Below are 21,100 nucleotides of genomic sequence, written 5' to 3'. Positions count from 1 at the left end.
AAACTTTTCTAGAGGCCACTTCTTTTTCCTGGTGTTTATAAAACAACAAATTCAAACCAGGTTGAAAAATGCGTAAAAGATGACATTAAAAGTGTGGTCATTTGGGGTACCTGGGTGGCTCCTCAGGTTAAGCCTCTGCCTTCCGCTCAAGTCATGATCTCAGGGTCCTGGGATCGAGTCCCACATGGGGCTCTCTGCTCAGTGGGGAGCCTGCTTCCCCCCACCCCCCTTTGCTTGTCTCTCTGCCTACTTGTGATCTCTGTCTGTCAAATAAATAAATAAAATCTTTAAAAAAAAAAAAAGTGTGGTCATTCCTGGGTTAGAGTGAAAAGGAAGGGTTGGTTCAGTATGGTTCTATTTCTAGAAGAAAACAAAACTTTCTAAAAAATATGCACATGATAAAGAAGATACACTGGATAGACATTTAAAAAAACAGCATTCAGTTGAATTTACCATATTTTAAGAATGTACCTAGCTTCTATTTTTTTTTAACCTCACTCACATGGTCTTAAATGTTTATTCAGAATAATAAAATACAGTGGTAGCCACTTGCAAAATAAACAAATAATAATGATTGTTCTTAGGCAAATTTTTATTCTGACACAGTTTCTCTGTCTTTACTTTTTCGTGTTCTGGTAGGGATCTGGATCTGTCCTGCTGGTACACGTGTCATTTCTGTTTTCAGATATAATAGTAAAGAGCTCATAACAGATTTCCTCAGTTCCCTATCACGTAATTCAAAAATCAATCTACGATAAGGAGAGGAACTTCATGAATTTAAAGTCTATTCATCATCACATTAAGTCATTTGCTGAACTTAAAACTGGTGCTAAAACAGCTGGTGTGATATCTCTGATTTCTTACCACCCATTATCACAACCCCCAAAGAAATGTACATTGTAAGCGGTACAGTAACTTTGGCTTGAATACTTTTGTTTTTCTTGGTTTCTTTTAATATGGGCTCTTTCCCTTTTTCTTTCTTTCTTTCTTTCTTTTTTTATTTTTTTGTTAAAGATTTTATTTATTTATTTGACAGACAGAGATCACAAGTAGGCAGAGAGGCAGGCAGAGAGAGACAGAGAAAGGAGGAAGCAGGGTCCCTGCTGAGCAGAGCGCCCGATATGGGGCTCCATCCCAGGACCCTGAGATCACGACCTGAGCCAAAGGCAGAGGCTTTAACCCACTGAGCTCCCCCCGCCCCCCGCCCCGGTGCCCCTAATGTGGACTCTTTCATTGTAAAAATGTTCTGAAGCATGCATTCAGAAAGACAAAACCAGCTACTGACTCTACAAAGTGCTACTGTGTACCTAGTACCTACCACAGGAGCTAAGATGAATCCTGCTACCTATTGTTGCCCTCCAGTGGAACGTGGAGGCCTGGGGAGAGCTCCTTCAGGTGATACGCCCTGGGACGACAGCCCATATTTTTAAGATTATAGTGAAGATTTTTTTAAATTGACATTATCTATAGATTGACCTTCTTGATATGTAGATTGCTTTCCTGGGAAAAGATTCTACAGACTGGTTAAAAGTATAACTTTTTCTTTTTAAAGAAAAAAAAAATTAAAAAAAAATTTTAATAAAAAAGAATGATTTTCCCCGGGGATGCCTGGGTAGCTAAGTCCTTAAGCCTCTGCCTTGGGTTCAGGTCATTCTCTGTGGGAAGCCTGCTTCTCTCCCACTGACCCTGCTTGTGTTCCCTCTTTCACTGTGTCTCTCTCTGTGAAATAAATAAAATCTTTAAAAACATAAATAAAATTAAAAAATTTCCCTTCTTTTCTCCTTTTTTCTTTCCTTTCATTTTTGTTATCCTTTTTCATTCTTTTTTTTTTTTTTTGCTACCCGTACTTAGAAAATGATATTAAATAAAACTGAAATTCAAGAAATAGATAGATACAAAATGTGAGAAATGTAAAAAGGATCCTTAAGTGGGTTAGTATGTTACTCATTAAAGTTTTTAAAAGTAAAATGCGGTTATTTAAAAGTTGATGCTCATTACTGAAGAAAATATTTATTTTAAAGTATTTCATTCTACAGAAAGGCAGAAAGGCAAGCAGCATGATAAAGCCATTCATCATCGTCAGCTTAAAATTGGCAAAGCTCATGCCAAGCACAGGTTCTGTGGAAGATTTCATGGCCAATTAGGTAAATACACGTGTAAAGTGACCTCGGCACCAAAGATCATGAAGCCAATTACTGACCATGTTTAATTTTACCCCCTTAAGAGCCAGAAGTCATTTTTTTCCCTTGCAGTTTTAAGACAGTCAAATAAAATGTATAATTTTTGAACACCAGAGAAGGCTTTATAATATTTTATAATGAAGAGTCATTAGTATATAAGTATTGTTAGATATAGTCTTCTACATCTCTGAAAGGTTTTTAAGAAAACTCAGCTAAAGCTGTCTAGAAGATTTTTCATGACAGTGTGATGGACATAAGTGTACAAATTTAAGTATGTATTTTTCTATTTGAAATACAAATTTGAGGCACATGGTTAGTTGTTTGCATTTATGCAAGATTCAATTTGTATTATGGAAAACCTGCTGACTAGTGTTCCATTCCGGAGCATTCTGTCCTACCATTTTATGCATGTCTGTATTCAAACTAGAATAGTATTAAATGAACATTTTATATTTTAAATATTCAAGAGTTTTATATTCAAAATTTCTTCTTGCTGTCAAACTAGTTTGCCTAAAGGCAAGGTAAGATCCTGTTACACTCTCAAAGGTAGAATTAAATTTTATCATGGCATCCATCATAATATACAGTTTGCTTAATATGCAAATAAAGAGTATATGGATTCCAGGAGTAAAGGACTTTTAGGTAGTGTGTGAAATCCAAGGGACCACTTTTATAGAATAGATTCCTTTTAAATTTACATTTCCATCATTTTAATGAAAACACAGGGTAAACAAATTATAATAGAAATGCTTTAAGTTACCATTTTCCATTCAATTTTACTTCTACGGGGCTATTTTTCATGGCAGGTCTTTATTTAAAACTAATAAAAATGGAAGAGAAGAAATAAAACAAATATATACTAAAGAAATCATTACCTCAGCCATTTTGGAGAGTTCCATCCAGTCGTTCTTGCTGTAACTGCACATGATGCTAGCAATCAAAATCTTCAAGAAGAAAAAAAGGAAAGAATGTCAGTTCCAATAGTTGCACGTAAGGGTGCTTTTGCACAATAAGGGTATATTCATATTTACACACATATGTTTATAATGGCAAACTGTATCATAAAAATTAGTTTTTGATCTGTTGAAAGACAAATTATTTAAAAACAGCAGTGTATTACGGTGAGGCAAAGGGTAAGATTCAAGGCTTCAGACTTATGTTAAAGACTTTCTCATTTATTATCTTTGAATTTTTTTAAATTTTTGAATGTTTTATTGAACAAATTTGACACATAATACATTGTTTAAATTTAATGTGTATACTTGTGTTACTTTGATACTTTTATATACTGTAATATGATTACTATTATAGTGATATTTATCACATTACAAAATTGTGATGTAGTATCATTGTTTATATTAAAGATTTTATTTATTTATTTGTCAGAGAGAGAGGAGCGAGAGTGAGCGCAGGCAGACAGAGTGGCAGGCAGAGGCAGAGGGAGAAGCAGGCTCCCTGCCAAGCAAGGAGCCCGATGCGGGACTCGATCCCAGGACGCTGGGATCATGACCTGGGCCGGAGGCAGCTGCTTAACCAACTGAGCTACTCAGGCGTCCCTCATTGTTTATATTAAAGACCCATTATTCTTCATAAATAATGGAATCTCTATTCAAAGTCCAAATTTTACTGAAAATAGTTTTAGTTTGGCATCACAATCATAATACATTAAAATACACTGATTAATATCACTCAATTCTATCATGAGTTGTATACCGACTTTTAATTGTGTAAATACTATCACTTATTTTTTATGTGTTCTTTTTTTAAATTAAATTAAAATAAACTTTATTGTCAGTGTTCCAAAATTCATTGTTTATGCACTTTATTACCTTTGAATTCTTATGTAAGTTACTTTTCTGATCCCCAGCATTCTCATTTTAAAATGGAGATAATGATACTGACTTTGCCAACCTCAGCAAGTGATAGTGGGAATTAAATAAATTTGTGTATGTGAAAGGGTTGTCTGAATTATACAATGACATGGAAATCTTCATTAATATAATTACTGGTATAGCTAAAAATTTCAGGATATGGAAAAGAAATAAATTAGTGTCTTCTTCAATCATATCTTATTACAGCACAGCTAATAATACCTTACATATTCATAGTGCATTATATTTTTAAACTTGGTTAAATGTTGATTATTTAACTATAGTATTACAGTAAGTCTGTAATAGAGGCTATACAGAGTAGTAGTTACTACTACCTGCTCCGAAGCTGGAATGTCCAGATTAGAACTCTGACTCTATCACTCACTGTGTGGCCCCAGGCAAATTATTCAATTTCTTCATTGGTTAAATATGGATAATTGTACTACTCGTTCAGAAAAATAATAACAGAAATTACTAAAAACCTATATAGCTCTTATAATGAGCTAGGTACTGTTTTAACGGTTTTTACTTCACTTACTTAATCATTCCCGATATTAGTCCTCCCATTTCACAGATGAAGGTGCTGAGGCACTGTGATGAAAAAGTCACATAACTACTAAGAAGCAGAGCCAAGACTCAGACCCAGGCAATTTGACTGAGAGTCTGTGCTTTTAGCCATTAGATTTTGCTGGCCCAAAATAAGTAATTAATACACATCAGCAATTTTTTATTATTAATATTTAAAGACTGAGATTGAGACAGGAAGCGTTTGTGCCAAGCCTAAAGTCACAGATTCTAGTGGAAGAGTCCAGCATAAGAGTCCTTATGCTCTCACCACATGCAGCTTTTCTTACTTATGTGTAGAAAACAAAACAAAACAAAGGTATGTTGGAAAAGTCGGATGAATGCATTTGATTAAGAGAAACAGAAAATACGTTGTGATCATCTTGGAGAGAGTTCTGAAAACCAAAAAGACAACGAGCTTGTCTGTAACACTGAGTTAATTTTTTCTCTCCTGAGAGAATATCATCTCCTTGGGAGCTGGAACTGCCCTGCGTCATTCATCATCTTATCTACAGTAACCAGCACAGTGTTTGGCACACAATAAGACTGAGTGAATAAAGGAAGGAGGTTGCCAAAGGTTTAGGGAGTTGTTTTATCAGCTCACCTTTTAAAAGGAAGCAAAAATGAATATCATGAGTCAGAGAAGGGAAAAATAAACAGCTAATGAAAACTGTTGGCAAACAATTACTATGAGTCAGATTGAACAGTGAGCAAGGCTAATGCGGGTGTTGGTCTTGGTGATGGGAAAAAGGGTCAGATGTTAAAATACACAGGACTTGTATTCTAGAAGGAGCAACCGAAAGAGAGGAACCAAAAGATCTGAGTCTGAATCTGAGGGATAGAGAGAAATCTCAGAACATGAGTCAGATAAAGGTGGGACAATGATGAGAAATAAAAAGCCAGGATCAGATAGATTCCTCTTTGGAGAGGGGGAAAAAAGGGAAGAAAGTAAATGATGAACAAAGGAGGAAAACTGAGAATGCCTAATTATTTGGGGATGAGTTCAGGATTCAACATTTGTGTCTAATGGGAATGCAGCTTCTAAGAATTTGTAGAAAAATGTAATAATGATCCATGGCCTTTTCTCTAGTGACTAAAGAAAGGGCGTGGGGGAGTCAAATTCCACGCTTGTCCATTTGCAAACTAAAAAAGGGTCACCAGCATAAATTAACCTTCAGTTAAGAGATGATCTTTCTGCCCTTTCCACATGATCTGCAATCTCAGGGATACTCTGCCCCATTCCCCAGTCTGAAACAGACCAGCGAGAAATACCACAGGGTACACCAGATCTTCCAAGACCAAACTAATACCTCCTGGTGAATATCCCTTGCATGAAAAAATAAGGAACTCCATTTGAGAGGAAAATCTACTGGGGGCAGGTGGGACAGATTCCTATTGTCTTCAGTGGCTTCAAGGTCAAAGAAAAACAAAACAAATTTTAAAAACAAAACAGTTAAAACAGGTACCTGGATGGCTCACTTAGTTAAGCATCTGTCTTCAGCTCAGTTCATGATCCGAGTCCTGGGATTGAGCCCCACATCTAGGCTCCCTGCTTAGTGGGAAGCCTGTTTCTCCCTCTCCCTCTGCCTGCCACTCCCCTGCTTATGCTTTCTCTCTGTTAAATAAATAAAAATCTTGAAAAAAAAATTAATACAAAAACTTAGGAAATGGGTGGAGTCCCCAAGCTTGATGCTAAAACATTAAAGGCAGGGGTAGATCCAAAGATAGAAAATAAAAAAAAGATTTTAGCCTTAGATACCAGTTCTTCTATGGTTAAAGTGACAAACAACAGACCACGGTTTTTAGGGAGTTTTAGTACTTAAATCAAGATAAGACAAAAAAAAAAAAAAAAAAAACGCCTCCAGTGATGACAAAGTAATCCCCAAGTTCACATTCCCATACAAATTAGAAGTGGGTGTGAAATCAGCACAATGTCCTCCACTCCAGTGCCACTCTTGGGCAGCCATGGGGGACAACAGGGGAGATGGTTCTAGTGGGCAGGACCCAGCTAGGCAGATAGGCTGATCAAAGAAATCCACAGACAGGGAACTAATGTTTACTAGCACTGACAACAAGATATACTATATGCTCTCAATTAGTGTCTAACCTGTTCCCACTTTACTAAATAGCCATTAGCATTTGTTAAACTCATCATTTGCCCTATAAGTCCTAAAAATCATGAGAAGCCACATTGGGCTTGAGAAATAAATATTACCTAGAGAATTCTCCTGAACATCAAGAGTATTGGTGCCACCAAATGCCTGGGAATGCAGTCACTGAGTATGATTGTGGGTGGCCTGTCACTGAATAGGGGTGACCACACGTGGGAAAGAAACATGATGTGAAGCAGAGGTTGGTTTTATTTGTGTGCTCTGAGCAGCCAAGCTCAGCCTGAAAGCCAGCCTGCTCTTCTTTCCTCATCGAAACAGACTCTACATTCTTGTCCCCCAGACTGATGAAGTACCTCCAATAGGGCTAATCATAGTGAACAGCTACTCTGCTCTCACCAAAGTCCTGTCCAGGAGCTGGGAAGGAAAATGACTCTTTCCCTCTTTGGTTCCTAAACTGGAATGAAGTGTGTTCAGAGAAACTGGTGACCACTGACTGACTCCTCACTTCACCCACCCTGCCACCTCCACCCAAAGCTAGTTGCACTAGGGAAAAATAAAGCAGAGACAGAAACGTAGAGAATGCGCGATGGGAAGAGACCCACTATTAAGCCAGGTGTACCACTAACGTGTCTGTATATGTAAATTAATACCACTTTTGGCTTAAGAAAATTCACGTTCTGTTTTGGTTTCTTTCACATAGCATCTTGACAACTATTACATGCAAAACTTAAATTGGCACTTTTGAAATAACTTCCTAAGACTTTTTTTTTTTAAGATTTTATTTATTTGTTTGACAAAGAGAGAGAGATCACAGGTAGGCAGAGAGGGAGGGGGAAGCAGGCTCCCCGCTGAGCAGAGAGCCCAATGCGGGGCTCGATCCCAGGACCCTGAGACCATGACCTGAGCCGAAGGCAGAGGCTTTAACCCACTGAGCTACCCAGGCACCCCACTAAGCCTTTTTTTTTTTTTTTGATAGTCCAATATATTTAAGGGAAAAAATAACTTTATACATTATTTTTAAAATGCTAAATTGTCTTCGTAGTTTAAATATCCTTAATCTAAAAACAAGGGATGTTTGGGGAAAATATATGATGACATTCTATTTCACTGGAATAAAGATGACCCCCAAATCACTTGATTCTTTATTAAAAGACATTAAGCTTTTTAGAAGAGTCAGGAAATTAGATATTAACACTAAAAGGATACTGGGCATGATTTAATCTTTCTTTGATAATTAAGAAGTCCTTCAGTGTTCTATTGTGCTTGGTTTTTAGTCAAGAACTGGGTTTTTTTTCCTATGAAAAAAGAGGATTTTTGTACTGTGAAACATCATGCAATATTACTAGAAATAAATATCCAGAGAAATTTCTTTTTAAATTGAGTAACTTTTGCCTATATTTAACATAAATTATACCATTTTAGTGCTCCATTTTTTAAAGATTTACTGGCTTATTTTAGAGAAAGGTGGGGAGCACAAGTCAGAGGGGCAAAGGGAGAGGTAGAGAGTATCTCAAGCAGACTCTGCACTGAACACGGAGCCCAACACGGGGCTCAATCTCATGACCCTGAGATCATGACCTGAGCTGAAACCAAGAGGTGGATGCTCAAATGACTGTACCATGCAGGTGCTCCGGTGCTCCATTTTTTATAACTCATATTTTAAAATATTATTGGAAGAGTTCATACGTAAAAGCCAAATGCTATGTAGTTTTGAACAATATCCTACATTTTATGATATACAGTCCAGTTGGAGATTCAAACAATGTCATTTAGTCAATTAATAAGCATACTGAGCATGTACTATGAGGTAGATAGCAAATGACCTACATAGGAATTTAAGACATGGACTTAGAGTCTTTTCTATTGAACATTCAACAAGTGTTTCTTGTACTATATACCTGAAACTGTTCTATCTCAAAAGTGATAAACAAACAAACAAACAAAAACCCCCAAAATCCCTACTTTCCTGAAGCTTACATTTTAGGGAGGGAAAATAATCATAACAAGTTAAAAAAAAACACACAATTATTGGGACTCTTTCCAAGTCAAGATTATTGTTAGGAAGGCATAATAGGGGCACCTGGGTGGCTCAGTGGGTTAAAGCCTCTGCCTTTGGCTCAGGTCATGGTCCCAGGGTCCTGGGATCAAGCCCCGCATCAGGCTCTCTGCTCAGTGGGGAGCCTGCTTCCTCCTCTCTCTCTGCCTGCCTTTCTGCCTACTTGTGATCTCTGTCTGTCAAATAAATAAATAAATAAAGTCTTAAAAAAAAAAAAAAAAAAAGGAAGGCATAATAGAAGACATCATGAGGGTGCATAGTGCCATATCAGACAACGGTCAGTAAAGGGCTCTGTAAGTTGAGTCATGAAAGATAAGAAGGTACCTTATGCAGAAGAATGGGATGGAGAATTGGGTGACAACTGGCATTCTAAGTAGAGGAAAGTACCTGAGCAAAGACACTGAGGTGGGAATGAACATAGCATATTTAAGAAAAATCGAAGGCCATGTGAATGGAGTTTCATGCTAGGGCAAGAAGAATGTAAGAGTAAGTGAGAAAAGCAGGCAGAAGTCATATCTCTGGGAGCTGAACCCTGTGGGAGTTTAGGTTTTATTACAGGTGCAACAGAGGCCAGTGAAAGATTTAAAGGAGAGTGATAAAATAATCTCATCTACATTTGCAAAAGATGCTTTTCACTAACTTAGAGGGAATGGAGTGAAGGTGTTTTAGAATGAAAGCCGAGACAAGTTAAGTTGAAATAATGCTCCTTGCATCATATCCATGGAGACGCAGAGAAGTGGATGGTCCTGAGCTGGAACCAATCAATAAGACTGGTCACTGGTCAGATTCAGGAGAGGAGAGAAAAGGAAAGATGAAGGATGACTCTTGGTTACTGAGATGGAAGAAGGCCTATGAAAATAACTAGTGGGGGAGTATTAAGAAGTTTTATTTTAATATAAGAACATACAATGTCTAGTAAGCATCATTAGTGAGGACGTAACTTGTATCACTGTATACATGAATCTAGAATTCCCCAAAGAGTACCCTCTTTAGGGTGTACTGTTCAGAAACTTCGACATATAATGGTATTTAAAGCTACCTGGTTAGGTAACTTCTGAGGGAAGATATGCCACCTGAGAATCTGATGTCACAAGGCCAAGAGGGGGAAGTGTTCCAAAAATTATAAAAGCAATCCATTCTGGTGATACTTCTGAGAGTCTGCATAAGAGAACAGAGAATTGACCATGTGATTTGGCAATACAGAAACCACTGCTAACTTTTACAAGATGGGCTTCAGTGAAGCAGGGGGACAGCAGTCAGACTGGAATCGTCTGCGTGAAAAGAATATGAAGTGGAGAGAAGTGATAATACATAACCCTCCTAAGAGTTGGGTGGATAGCTAAAAGATAAATGGGGCAGCGGATGAAGAGTTAAGGGAGGTCTAGTGAGAGATGGTTTTTTTAATAGGCCATATGTGAATATGCTTTTATGCTTGTGGGAATGATCTGGAAAAGAGGAAGAACCTGTTGAGAAGGCAAAAGGTGATGATGAATCCGTCACGTAAATAGAGGAAGTGACCGTTGACAGGCGTAGACGCACTGTTTCCGGTTTAATGGAGAGGAAAAGATGAGTAGGAATAAAAAATAGGTATGGATACACCTCAGTTTATGGATTTGGTGTAGAAACGGTGAAATTATCTTTCCTGGTGTTTGACATTTTCTTAAATAGTAGATGAGGTCTCTTGACAGGAAGGAGAATGGGGGCGAGAGGTTTAGAAATCTCGGGGAGAGTCTACGGCCATACCACCCTGAACGCGCCCGATCTCGTCTGATCTCGGAAGCTAAGCAGGGTCGGGCCTGGTTAGTACTTGGATGGGAGAAATCTCGGGGAGAGGTGGCAGTACTGAAGTTGCCATCCAAGAAAATGGGAAAGCAAATTTACCAAAAGCTCATGGTAAGATTCCTAGTCCATGAAAACACATGTCATTAATCAGGATTAGCAATATTTTTGGAAAGGGAGATTAGTAATTAGTAATTAGTAAAAGCAAAAGGATACTATGATTTAGAACACTGCAACCCAGATCAGAGCCCCTGTTTTACAGAATGTTTTGTAATTGAGACCCATCTTATCAAGACTGGTTTTGGGTTCTTTGGTCATTAAAATGTGATGTGTTCCCATGAAAGGGCATTCTTATATGTAATTCTGCTTTACACAGAACATTTTTAAATTGCATTTTTAATTAGCTTGACTTTCATTTTGATTCCTGATTACTGAAAATAAAATGTGTACTCTTTGTGTAGACATCTAATTGCTATGAGACATTAATGTTCTAAACCATATGAAATACCAACTATAATAATTTATGAATCAAATTTTGCAGTTTCTCTTAGAAAAATGCCTCAAGAGTAAAAAACAGGACACTTATTCTGAAAAAAAAAAAAAAGGCGAAACAAAAAACAGTATTAAATGGCTTCTATTGTCTTCCTTCCTAACTTTTAAATTAAAGGACCATCATTCATTATTAAATTATTCTTTAAAATTACTCTTATGGAAAAAATGAAATGATTTTATTAAGCATTTTTTTCAAGCTGAATTATAATAAAGTGTGCACATCAGAAATTAAGGTGAAGAACAACATAAAACTTCAAATTGGTTACAAGCTGGCTATCTCCCCAAACTCCCATTTACTTAAAGTGTATGCTGAAAACACATATGTTGGACGGGGCGCCTGGTGGCTCAGGCAGTTAAGCGCCTGCCTTCGGCTTGGGTCACGATCCCAGCGTCCTGGGATTGAGCCCTACGTCAAGCTCCCTGTTTGGCAGGGAGCCTTGTTCTCCCTCTGCCCCCTGCTCATGTGTTCTCTCTCTCTCTCTCTCACTCTCACTCTCTCTCTCAAATAAATAAATAAAATCTTAAAAAAAAAAAAAACAACCCACATACGTTGGCAACACTGTTTTGGTATTCTGTAACTATACTATGAACTACATTGGAAATCCAGTCAACAATTCAGCTTCAAGACAACTTAAATTTTTTAGTAGGGAAAAACTGTGAAGTGACAAAGGTGAACAGCTGTAAATTACAAGCAGCTGAGTTAGGTTTTGTCAAACAATCTAACAGTTTTATCCCTTAACACTACTGGGATTATATTCAGGAGGAAAAATAGCATGGGATGTGTGATTTTCAAAGACATTTAAGCTACGAAAATGTTTATTAAATATTAATTAACTGTACAACATTCAAATTTTAACTGTTCCATATACTGTAGTATAAATATAGCAAAAGTGAGATTGGCACAATTTTCCTAAAATGTACACATTGAGGATAGGACATTAAAAGTGAAATTCATAAGTTCTTTAAATTTTATGTGGGTACTACTTATTTAATGTTGGCAGAAAGAAGAATATTCTTAAAGTTGTCTTTTTATATTATTTAAAAATTCATCATTTTCTTTGTTTATTTTGGGACTAAGAAATGTGTTGTTGATAACAACTATTCCTAACACAGAAAAATCAGATTTCAGTTAAACAAATATGCACATAGTTTCCATAGAAAATCAAATGTTTCCACTAGAATAGGAAAAGCAAAACAAAACACTGGACTACTCAGGAACTACAATAATGGCTGCTTATTGCTCTCCCTTTGATCACTTCTTTATATATTTTATCTAGTTTCTGTCCCTATTGTTTCTAGGAACTCATCCCCCCAAGGTCACCGGTGACCTTGGCAAATATATTAGATACTTTCCACCCAAATCTTTGCTAGAACTTTCTCAGCACTTAGTGAACCACTCCAGCTTGCTGAATCCCTCCTCCATGTGAGCTTTGGAGATACCTACTTCCCTTGTATTTTTGTTGTACCTTCTCAGGCTCTTCTACCTCTGGCCACCTTTTACATGATGATGCCCCCAGGTTCTACTCATATTCCTTTTTTAGTATCACTTTATACACCTTCTCAAACATCACAATCACCATGATTTCAGATAACATCTATATGTAGAAAATTTATAAAGCGTACACCTCCAACGTCTTATCTTTCTCCTAAGTTCAAGGATAGCATATCCAACTACCTTCTAACCCCTACATAGATTCAGTTTGCCCAAAAGCAACTATACTTCTCTGCCCTGAATTTGCTTATTTCTTCATGTTAAATATACTCCACCCCCACCAAGTTAGAAAACTAGGAGATTTATTTTCTCTCTTCCTTTCTCATTGCCTACACCAAGTACTCTAGTCCACTGGTTCTCAAACTTAGCTAAACTGTGAAATCCCCTGGAGAATAATAACAATAATAATTATAATAACAATAATAACAGTAATAATAACAGTAATAATCCTAAGGATTCTCAGGTCATTTGTACGTAGCTAGGCCCAGGTATCAAGGCCTTTAAAAGATCTCCAGGTAATTCTAATGCACAAGGAAGTTTGAGAAGCACTGCTCTAGTTCACCTCCCAATGATCTAAGTATTTCTGTCTCTTCATCATGACTTGTCTTAGTTAAGATCTTCACCACTGTTCCACTGGATTATTGAAGTAGCTTCCTTATTACTCTCCCTATCTTTCTTTTCAGCCTATGCCATCAGGCAGATCCTTCTAAAGACACAAACCTGATCATATCACTCTCCTTTTTCAACTCCAAATTCAGGATAAAGTCCAATTCTATGATAGGTTATACAAGACCACAATGCTACTTTTACTCCAACCACACTGAATTACTGTTCTTTCTGAATGTAACATGTATTCTGCATTCTCCTGACCATATGTCTATTCCTTTTGTCTGAATGAATAAGGAATGGTCCCTGTGCTCTAGCAGCATATGGTATAATAAAGTAGACATATGTAAATTGATACAAAAATAATTATAGTGTATGAACCAGGATATAATGAGAGCAGAAAGGAATGGTGATTATTTATACCTGTGTAAATCAGGAAAGATATCCTAGAAAAGCAACTCTTAACTAGATTCAGAAATCATCCATGGGTGTTTATTGGAAATTGACTAGAAATAAAAGAGGCAAGAATACTCTAAGTGGAGTGAGCAACAGAAGCAAAGGCTTGGGATGCCATGTTTAAGGAATACAGTCTAAGAAATCTCAAGTGGTTCAATTTAGTGTTGGGGGAGATGAATGGATATACTTCATGGGGAATGGAGCTGATGCATAGGTATGAATGAATCATACCTATCCAGGCAAGTGTCTAAAACAGTGGTATCCAACCAGCTGGGCATTTGGATCTGAATTTCAGATTATTCTATCCAGTACATTTGTACTTCTCATTTGAACATTACCTTCTCTAGGAAGCCGTTCCTGTGTACCCTTCCCACCTGAATATGTCCCTCTTCTGAGATCCCACAGCATCCTTTGCATTTCTGTCATATTGCATTAAATTGTTGTTTGTGTGTTTTTCAAAAGATGACTGAAGTTTTGGGGGACAGGGCATTTTTCATCCTCTATATTTCTAGCAGCTAAGATTATACCTTGTACATAGAAGGATTCGATAAATATTTGCTTCAAAGGAATACTGGCAAAGGTAGCTGAGAAATGGAATTCTAAGTAATGCACATTTTTATTACCAATCCCAGTATCTAAATGTAAATAAATTTCTACATTCTACAGAGATAATGAAAAGGATAGATAGGTGGTATAAGGTAAGAGCTTTGGAAATCTCTTATAAAGTATATTTTATATCAAAGAATAGTAATCCATTATATATACTTATATATGTACACTTAATGCACATTTCCCCACACATTATCTCATTTATTCCATGCAATAATTTTGAATTTAGAAAACTTTATGCTGAGAATAATGAGTACAGATCATTTATTTTACCAGGGTCAAGTTAATCAATAACAGAAGCAAGGATTAAGTTCAGGTCTTTTGCCACCAACTTCCTCTCTACTACATTAAGACTGTATCATATTGATTTCCTATCCTTTCAATTTACACTAGAGATTACAGTTGATTTTGCATCCAAAACCCTCTTGTGGTAGAGTATTTGGGGGAAAAAAAAAGTGTCCCTCTCCCTGTATTCATGTTCCTTTGCAATGTCACTATGCAGCTAGCCATCAAGTGGGGATTTATTTACCCACCCCTGGAATTTGGATTGGCTTCATGACTTGTTTTGATCAACAGAACATGGCAGAACTAATGTTGTGCAAGTGCCAAGGCAAGGCTTGAAGATGTCTTGTCCTCTTCTGCTTACTCTGCTGAAATCCTGCCTAGCTATGGGATCAAGCTGGCACTGCCTGCTATAGGACCAGAGCAATGGAACAGGGATGAGCCGTCCAGCTGAGGCCACCTAAGACCAGCCCGCCCACAGACCACCTGAAAGATGACTACAGATAATGTGACATGAGCCGAGACAAGAAGAACCATCCAGCTTCGCCCAGTCCAAACTGTTAACACACAGCCTGATGACAATATAGAAATTATCAGTCCCACTTTACAGATAAGAGAAAAACAATTTTGAGAGGTTAAATAAATACTCATGGTTGTTCAGCTAATAAGAGTAAATTCAAGTCTTGAATTGTCTAGCTATAATATTTTTTCTCTGAATAATTTTTCTATGTTCCTTAATCATACATTTATAGAAAACCTGTGGGTTTATTTTTACACATGGTGGATTTCATTCAATCCATGACAGTGTTTATTACTTTCATTCTCAGAGGCTGACCTTATTTTGATGTTCTTGGCCAATGCATGATTTCAGTGTAACTATATGAATACCATCTAAGCTTGATAGGCAGATGGAATTGCCTAGGAAATCATAACGTCAGAGGGAAGACCAAGCGAGCAAGACCTAATGAGTGATTCACTGTTTCCTAAGAACTTAAACGTGTTAAGGAATGAAGAGAGGGTAGCGCAGGCCCTTTATAACCTTGCCCCAAATCCACTGCTGTTGTGTACCCTGACACACCAAACTGAGCCTCCTGTTTACACTGCTCACCAGATGTCCTTCTGGGGCATCCCTCATTCTGGTCTTTCTTCTTAAGAGTCTCACCCTATTCTTCTGACAGTATATCTCCTATTCATTCTTCAAAGTCTAAGTCAGAGCTAATTTCTATCATACCATCTCAATGATCTCAGAGATAGATCATCAGGTATTTTTTATTGGGTATTTGCAATGCACCTACCTCTACTCTAGTTTCTGCCATGGTGCATCACAGATGTGTGTTTATTTATACCAGTGTCTTCTCTTACACCATTCAGTGGAAGAACATGCTAATTTTTATTCACCTTTGCTATCCTATCATTTGGTTCAGCATTACATTACACCTAATGTGCTTTATATGAAATAGCTATAGAAGAAGGGATGGCCTCTTGTTATTTTAACATTAGTTTTAAAAATTTTTCTGGTTCACCCCTATCAAGATTATTCTATTTGCTGCAATCATGGATAGTAAACACATATATAAACTGCTATGACTACCACATATTTTTATATCTGTAAGCCATTTACTGACTTGATAGCATGACTTTGTCACTGATTTTAATCTAAGATGATTAACTGGATTTGAGTTGTTTTATCACTGTTGACCCTTCACTGAGGTTGCAGTAAGTCAACTGAAACCATAAGATTTGAATTCACTGTACACACACAAAAAAGGTGTGTTTCCTACATAAAACTGTGTATGAGATTTCATTTTGCTTCTACTTAAAAGGTCATGAAACACTGCCTGTTTTAATGTGGTTCATTCAGGAATACAGCCTTTCAAAGGCACATAAAAGGGCTGATTTGAAAAATGTTCTGAAGTATCTATATTCCAATTTAAAACTTTTTCTATTTAGAGGCTATAACAAATCAGCATTTAATGAACTGCTTTTATAAATTAATAAGGCTAATAATTAATACAGTGCTAACATGTAATATAGGGAATTTGAAAAAAAAGGTTAAAAAGAATGTAATGAAGACTCTCGATAATTACATGGAATGATGCGCTGCATTAAATAGTTTGGGCATTTCATCTAAGACCATACATATAGCACATGGGTGTTGTAAAGATTATTGAAACATTCTCTGTAAAGACTTTAAATTCCCAAATGAAAATTTTATGTAAATACTAAGTGTTATTGTAATTATTTTATGAGTTGTAGCTCTTTTGCTCTCATTAACTATGATTGCATGTTTAATGCACATTCAATTAGATAATTCTGTTGTGTGAGTTAGTGGTATTGTGACTTAAGTACTGGATGGTAAGCTTCTGGAGGACAGAGGCTAGGTCTTCTATCTCAGCATATATCTCTCTTGTGGGCTGGGACTGCCTGTTCTGTGTACCAAAGTACTTGACACCTTTTAGGGACTCGCAAAATATTTGTTGAATGAAGAAATAAATAACATACTTGATGTGCAATATATGTTTGTTAAATGCAATGCTTTTAAGAAGTCAAGGACTTCTAAAAACACATAATTTGCTCTTTTCCAAATATATGTTACTATTTTCCAGAAATTCTGCAGGACGGCTTAAATTCAATTCACTGTGGAACGTGCTGTAGTCCATTGGAAGACTGTGCCCTGGCTGTTTGCTCAATACCACATATTCCTTCCCAGACATCCACAGGCACTGTCCCATACTTGCTTCTAGTCTCTGCTCAAATGGCATTGCCTCTGTGACACTCTTATTTAAGATTGCAAACCATCCCTTCCTAGCCCTATTTTCTTTGCCACTGCACTTTCTATCATTTTCTTATTTACTATATTTAATGTCTTTCTCCCCCTCAGCTGGAATGTAAACTCCACTAGAGTAAGAACTGTTGTTTTGGATACAAAACAGTACCAGCATGTTGTAGATACCCCCTACTTGTGAAATGAATAATTGAATACTAACATATTATTTGTCTTTCTGCATCAGCTACCTGATCTATAAAATGGGGGTGATTTGGTCTGCCACACTTATTTCATAGTGATTATTCTGAGAATAACATGGTATTATATATTATTTGACATTAAATATTTTCAATGAAATCTGATGATAATTTATATGACTAAGAATAATGTCATATTCAGATTTGCCATTTTCTACAATTTAGAGTGCAAACAATGACATTTTGAAGTAGTGTAATACTTTGGTTTTAAAAACCACAGATAAGACTTTTAAAAATATGTCCTTGGAAAGGGTAGAAAGCATCTTTATATGCTCCTTTGATCTTTCCATAGTGTCACATTGTAGGCATTTTATATTTGTAAATTAACATATTTTTTAAAAAGGAATGGATCCATTGAATGAAATTTTATAGACAGATTCACATTTTACAGATATGTAAGAATTTCTTACATTTCACTAAAATGCTAGGAAATTCACTAATATCTAGGATACCTTTTTATTAAATTATGTTTCTTGGCTCACACGGCTTTATCAGAACTGAGATTAAACTTATTTACCCAGAAAAAATCTAGGAAGTGTGATCCCCAAACATGGATATATATATCCCTGATTTGACAGATCCAAAGAGGGCCACTATTCTAAAGAGATGCCATGTTAAGAATAGAGAGCATACTGGGACCAGCTGCTCAATGTTGAGGGAGGAAGGGTTGGGGAGCGGGGCAGGAGTTAAGAATCATGCCCTTTACCTGAGAGGTCTAAAGGGCGTGCATTCTAAACCACCAAGCTGTAAGCCTTTCTTACATACTTACATACATACATATTCTTACATACTTACATACATACATACATACAATACTTAGAGACCTAAGTGTTTCCATTGCACCTGTGGTTTGGCTAGGTTTGGCTAGGCACTTCTCTAAATATTCACTCATCACCTTTCCTCCCCCTGAGGCCACCTTCTTCAGCAGAGAAGGAGGGAAAGCTGGCTGAATAAATAAACTAATGATGCTGTGTACTCTTCCTACACAAATGATCCCATTTTCACTTTTTTTCTTCTCTCCTTCTCCCTGTTCAACGTGTCCCATCCCCCCACTCCCCACCTGATTCCCTCACCTTCATCTGGCTTTTCCGTACGGGGAGCTATGTATGGATTCATATGATTCCACCTCCTCCATTTTAAGCTGCCACATCTGCCAACATTGGGCACCTCAGTGAACAGCAACAGAAGCAAAACCTCTAACATGTTTTGCTTTTCAGGATAATGATTAATAATACTCCATTAATAAAACATTCATTGTATTACTGAATATTGATAAATGATTCCCTTGCCTTAATATGCTGTTGACACTTAAGAATCAACCAAAGATAATTCACACACTTTGTAAACATCTTATGATTTCCTCTACACTCCATATTTCAGTTCAAAATGTTCCTTCTCAGAAGCCTGGCATACTGATTTACAATAGAAATAATGACAGGACCTTTTTCAAAGTGATTGGAACCTTTCTGGTATAAACTTTATACAGAATAATGAATGTGTTGGCATTTGGTCCTTATTTGCATACTATAAAAATAAAACAGAGTGTACAATAAAGTCCCTGTTAAATTCACATTACCTGTTAAATGAAGATACTCAAAAGGCAATGTAACCTAATTAAAATCAAGAAATGGTATTCAAGCCTACGTATATACTTCTAAGATAATACCTACGCACTAATATTTGCAAGGCACGCAAAGTGTATACACCTCATTAATCACATTGGGAAAAAAAATCCCCAAATTTCTTTGCTCTAGTTAGTCATTTCATAAATTTTTTTAATTCCAGTATTAGCTATTTCAAATGCTGGGTGAATGTCACTTTTGTCTCTAATCAATGCATTAGCAATTCTAATGCAAAGCAAACTCTGAAGGATCTTTGCAGAGTTTAAAATTTGATGTTTTTCACAATATATTGCAAGTTTAAAAATAAGAAAGTTTTTTTTTTCTCTTAAATCTTCCTTTTTCTCATTGTTCATCCTTTCTGGCTTGCTTGTGAATGCACAGATGTGGATATCAGTACTGTTTTTAAGGAACAACAATGAGATGTTTGTTTTGCAATCTCTTCCTCCTGTCTCCCACATATAATTTACATGATCTTGGAAACTTTCAAAATACATAGGAGAAAAGTAGCCTTTTAAAACCAAGTAATTGTATGGCTGGGGTTTGTAGTCCTCCAAATAAAGGGTAGATTATACATTTTTCCTACTATCTGTAAGATTTGCCAAATTGAAAGTTTCTTTAAAAAATAAATTTATAAGCATACACTTGTCTTAGGAATTATTGCATACAGATAAACACAAGAGTTGAGGAAAAGGTATAAGCCTGCAATTTTGGGTCATCAAATACTTTCTTTTTAAATGTTTTCTATGTATTTTCAAGACATATTATAAAAACTATAGCACTGATTGTTTTAATTACTTACAATTAAGGCAAAGAACAGCCTCTAGAATAATTCAATTTAAAAGACAAAGTCTGGTTCAGAACCTTTTGAATAATTCACAACCACCGCCAATTGTCCTATCATTTAACGAAGGAAAAGAGAAGAATCCTTCCCTCCCCCACCATCAAGTCATCATAGTAAAATCCTATAAAAGCTTGTGATGAGGATTTTAGTCTCAGATGCAGCCCATGTCCCCACATGTCTCATAAATTCTTCTAATGCATTTTCACATGCATGATCGTGAATGCCTATTCAGTGAAAAGGTTTACCATATGCTACATTTTTCAACTACCAAGAACAAAGGGCAAATGGTTCCTGGCCTTGTGTTTGGAACAAAAAGTATAAAAGCAAAAGAAAGACCTCTTACATTTTTACTAAATAAAAGAATGAATACAGATTGTAAAGGCCCAGGGGAAGCTTCTTTTGGCACCATGCTGTTCCTTCTTGAGACAAAAGTATTCAATGAGGGACAGACATGAAGAGAGATACAAATGTAGGAGTCCTCCTGCTCACCTAATCCATCTTCTTAGTAAAAAACTTTCTGTGCTCTAGTATAGCATAAAGTGTTTCCTTTGGAATACTTTCAGAGTGATATGGATTTCTGTTCTTTCTTTAGGAAGAATTCATAATATAGTAGGTGGTTACTGTCAAGAGTTCTTTTTTCTTTTCTTTTCTTTTCTTTTCTTTTCTTTCCTTTCCCCTCTCAAGGTACTCTTAGGTATGCCTCCTGAATCAGGCTAAGCAATCCCTTTTTAAATATATTTAAATAACTTGGAGTATTAGTTCTCAGTAAAAATTATTCAGCCAAGCCAGAGAGATTTACACATCTGCTAAAAGTATAATATGTTCCTCCAAATTATTTATGTGAATAATATATACATATGTATACACAGAAAACATATTTGGATTATATACACACATACACATAATACATTTTCTCCTCAATTAACTATCCCGTAACTCTACAATGAAACAGCCACCTATAAGCCCAAATTATTCAGCCAAAACACAGAGATATAGACACAGACACACACAAGGACCACCACACAGACACAGACACACACACACATTAGGAATCC

At 36.5% G+C, this 21,100-nt stretch overlaps 1 protein-coding gene across 1 annotated transcript in view; it reads right to left on the bottom strand.

The window, feature by feature from the left end:
* Window positions 1-21,100, bottom strand: part of DPYD (dihydropyrimidine dehydrogenase) — an 831,093-nt gene that overhangs the window by 283,072 nt on the left and 526,921 nt on the right. Inside the window, exon 15 of the mRNA XM_032302713.1 lies at window positions 3,056-3,124. Within this exon, the coding sequence (XP_032158604.1) occupies window positions 3,056-3,124 (69 nt within the window). The remainder of the gene's footprint in view (window positions 1-3,055; window positions 3,125-21,100) is intronic.

The sequence above is a fragment of the Mustela erminea genome, chromosome 10, assembly GCF_009829155.1.
Source record: "Mustela erminea isolate mMusErm1 chromosome 10, mMusErm1.Pri, whole genome shotgun sequence".
Taxonomy (NCBI): Eukaryota; Metazoa; Chordata; class Mammalia; order Carnivora; family Mustelidae; genus Mustela; species Mustela erminea.
The sequence above is the reverse complement of the archived record's forward strand: the minus strand, read 5'-3'. Positions and strand labels throughout refer to the sequence as shown.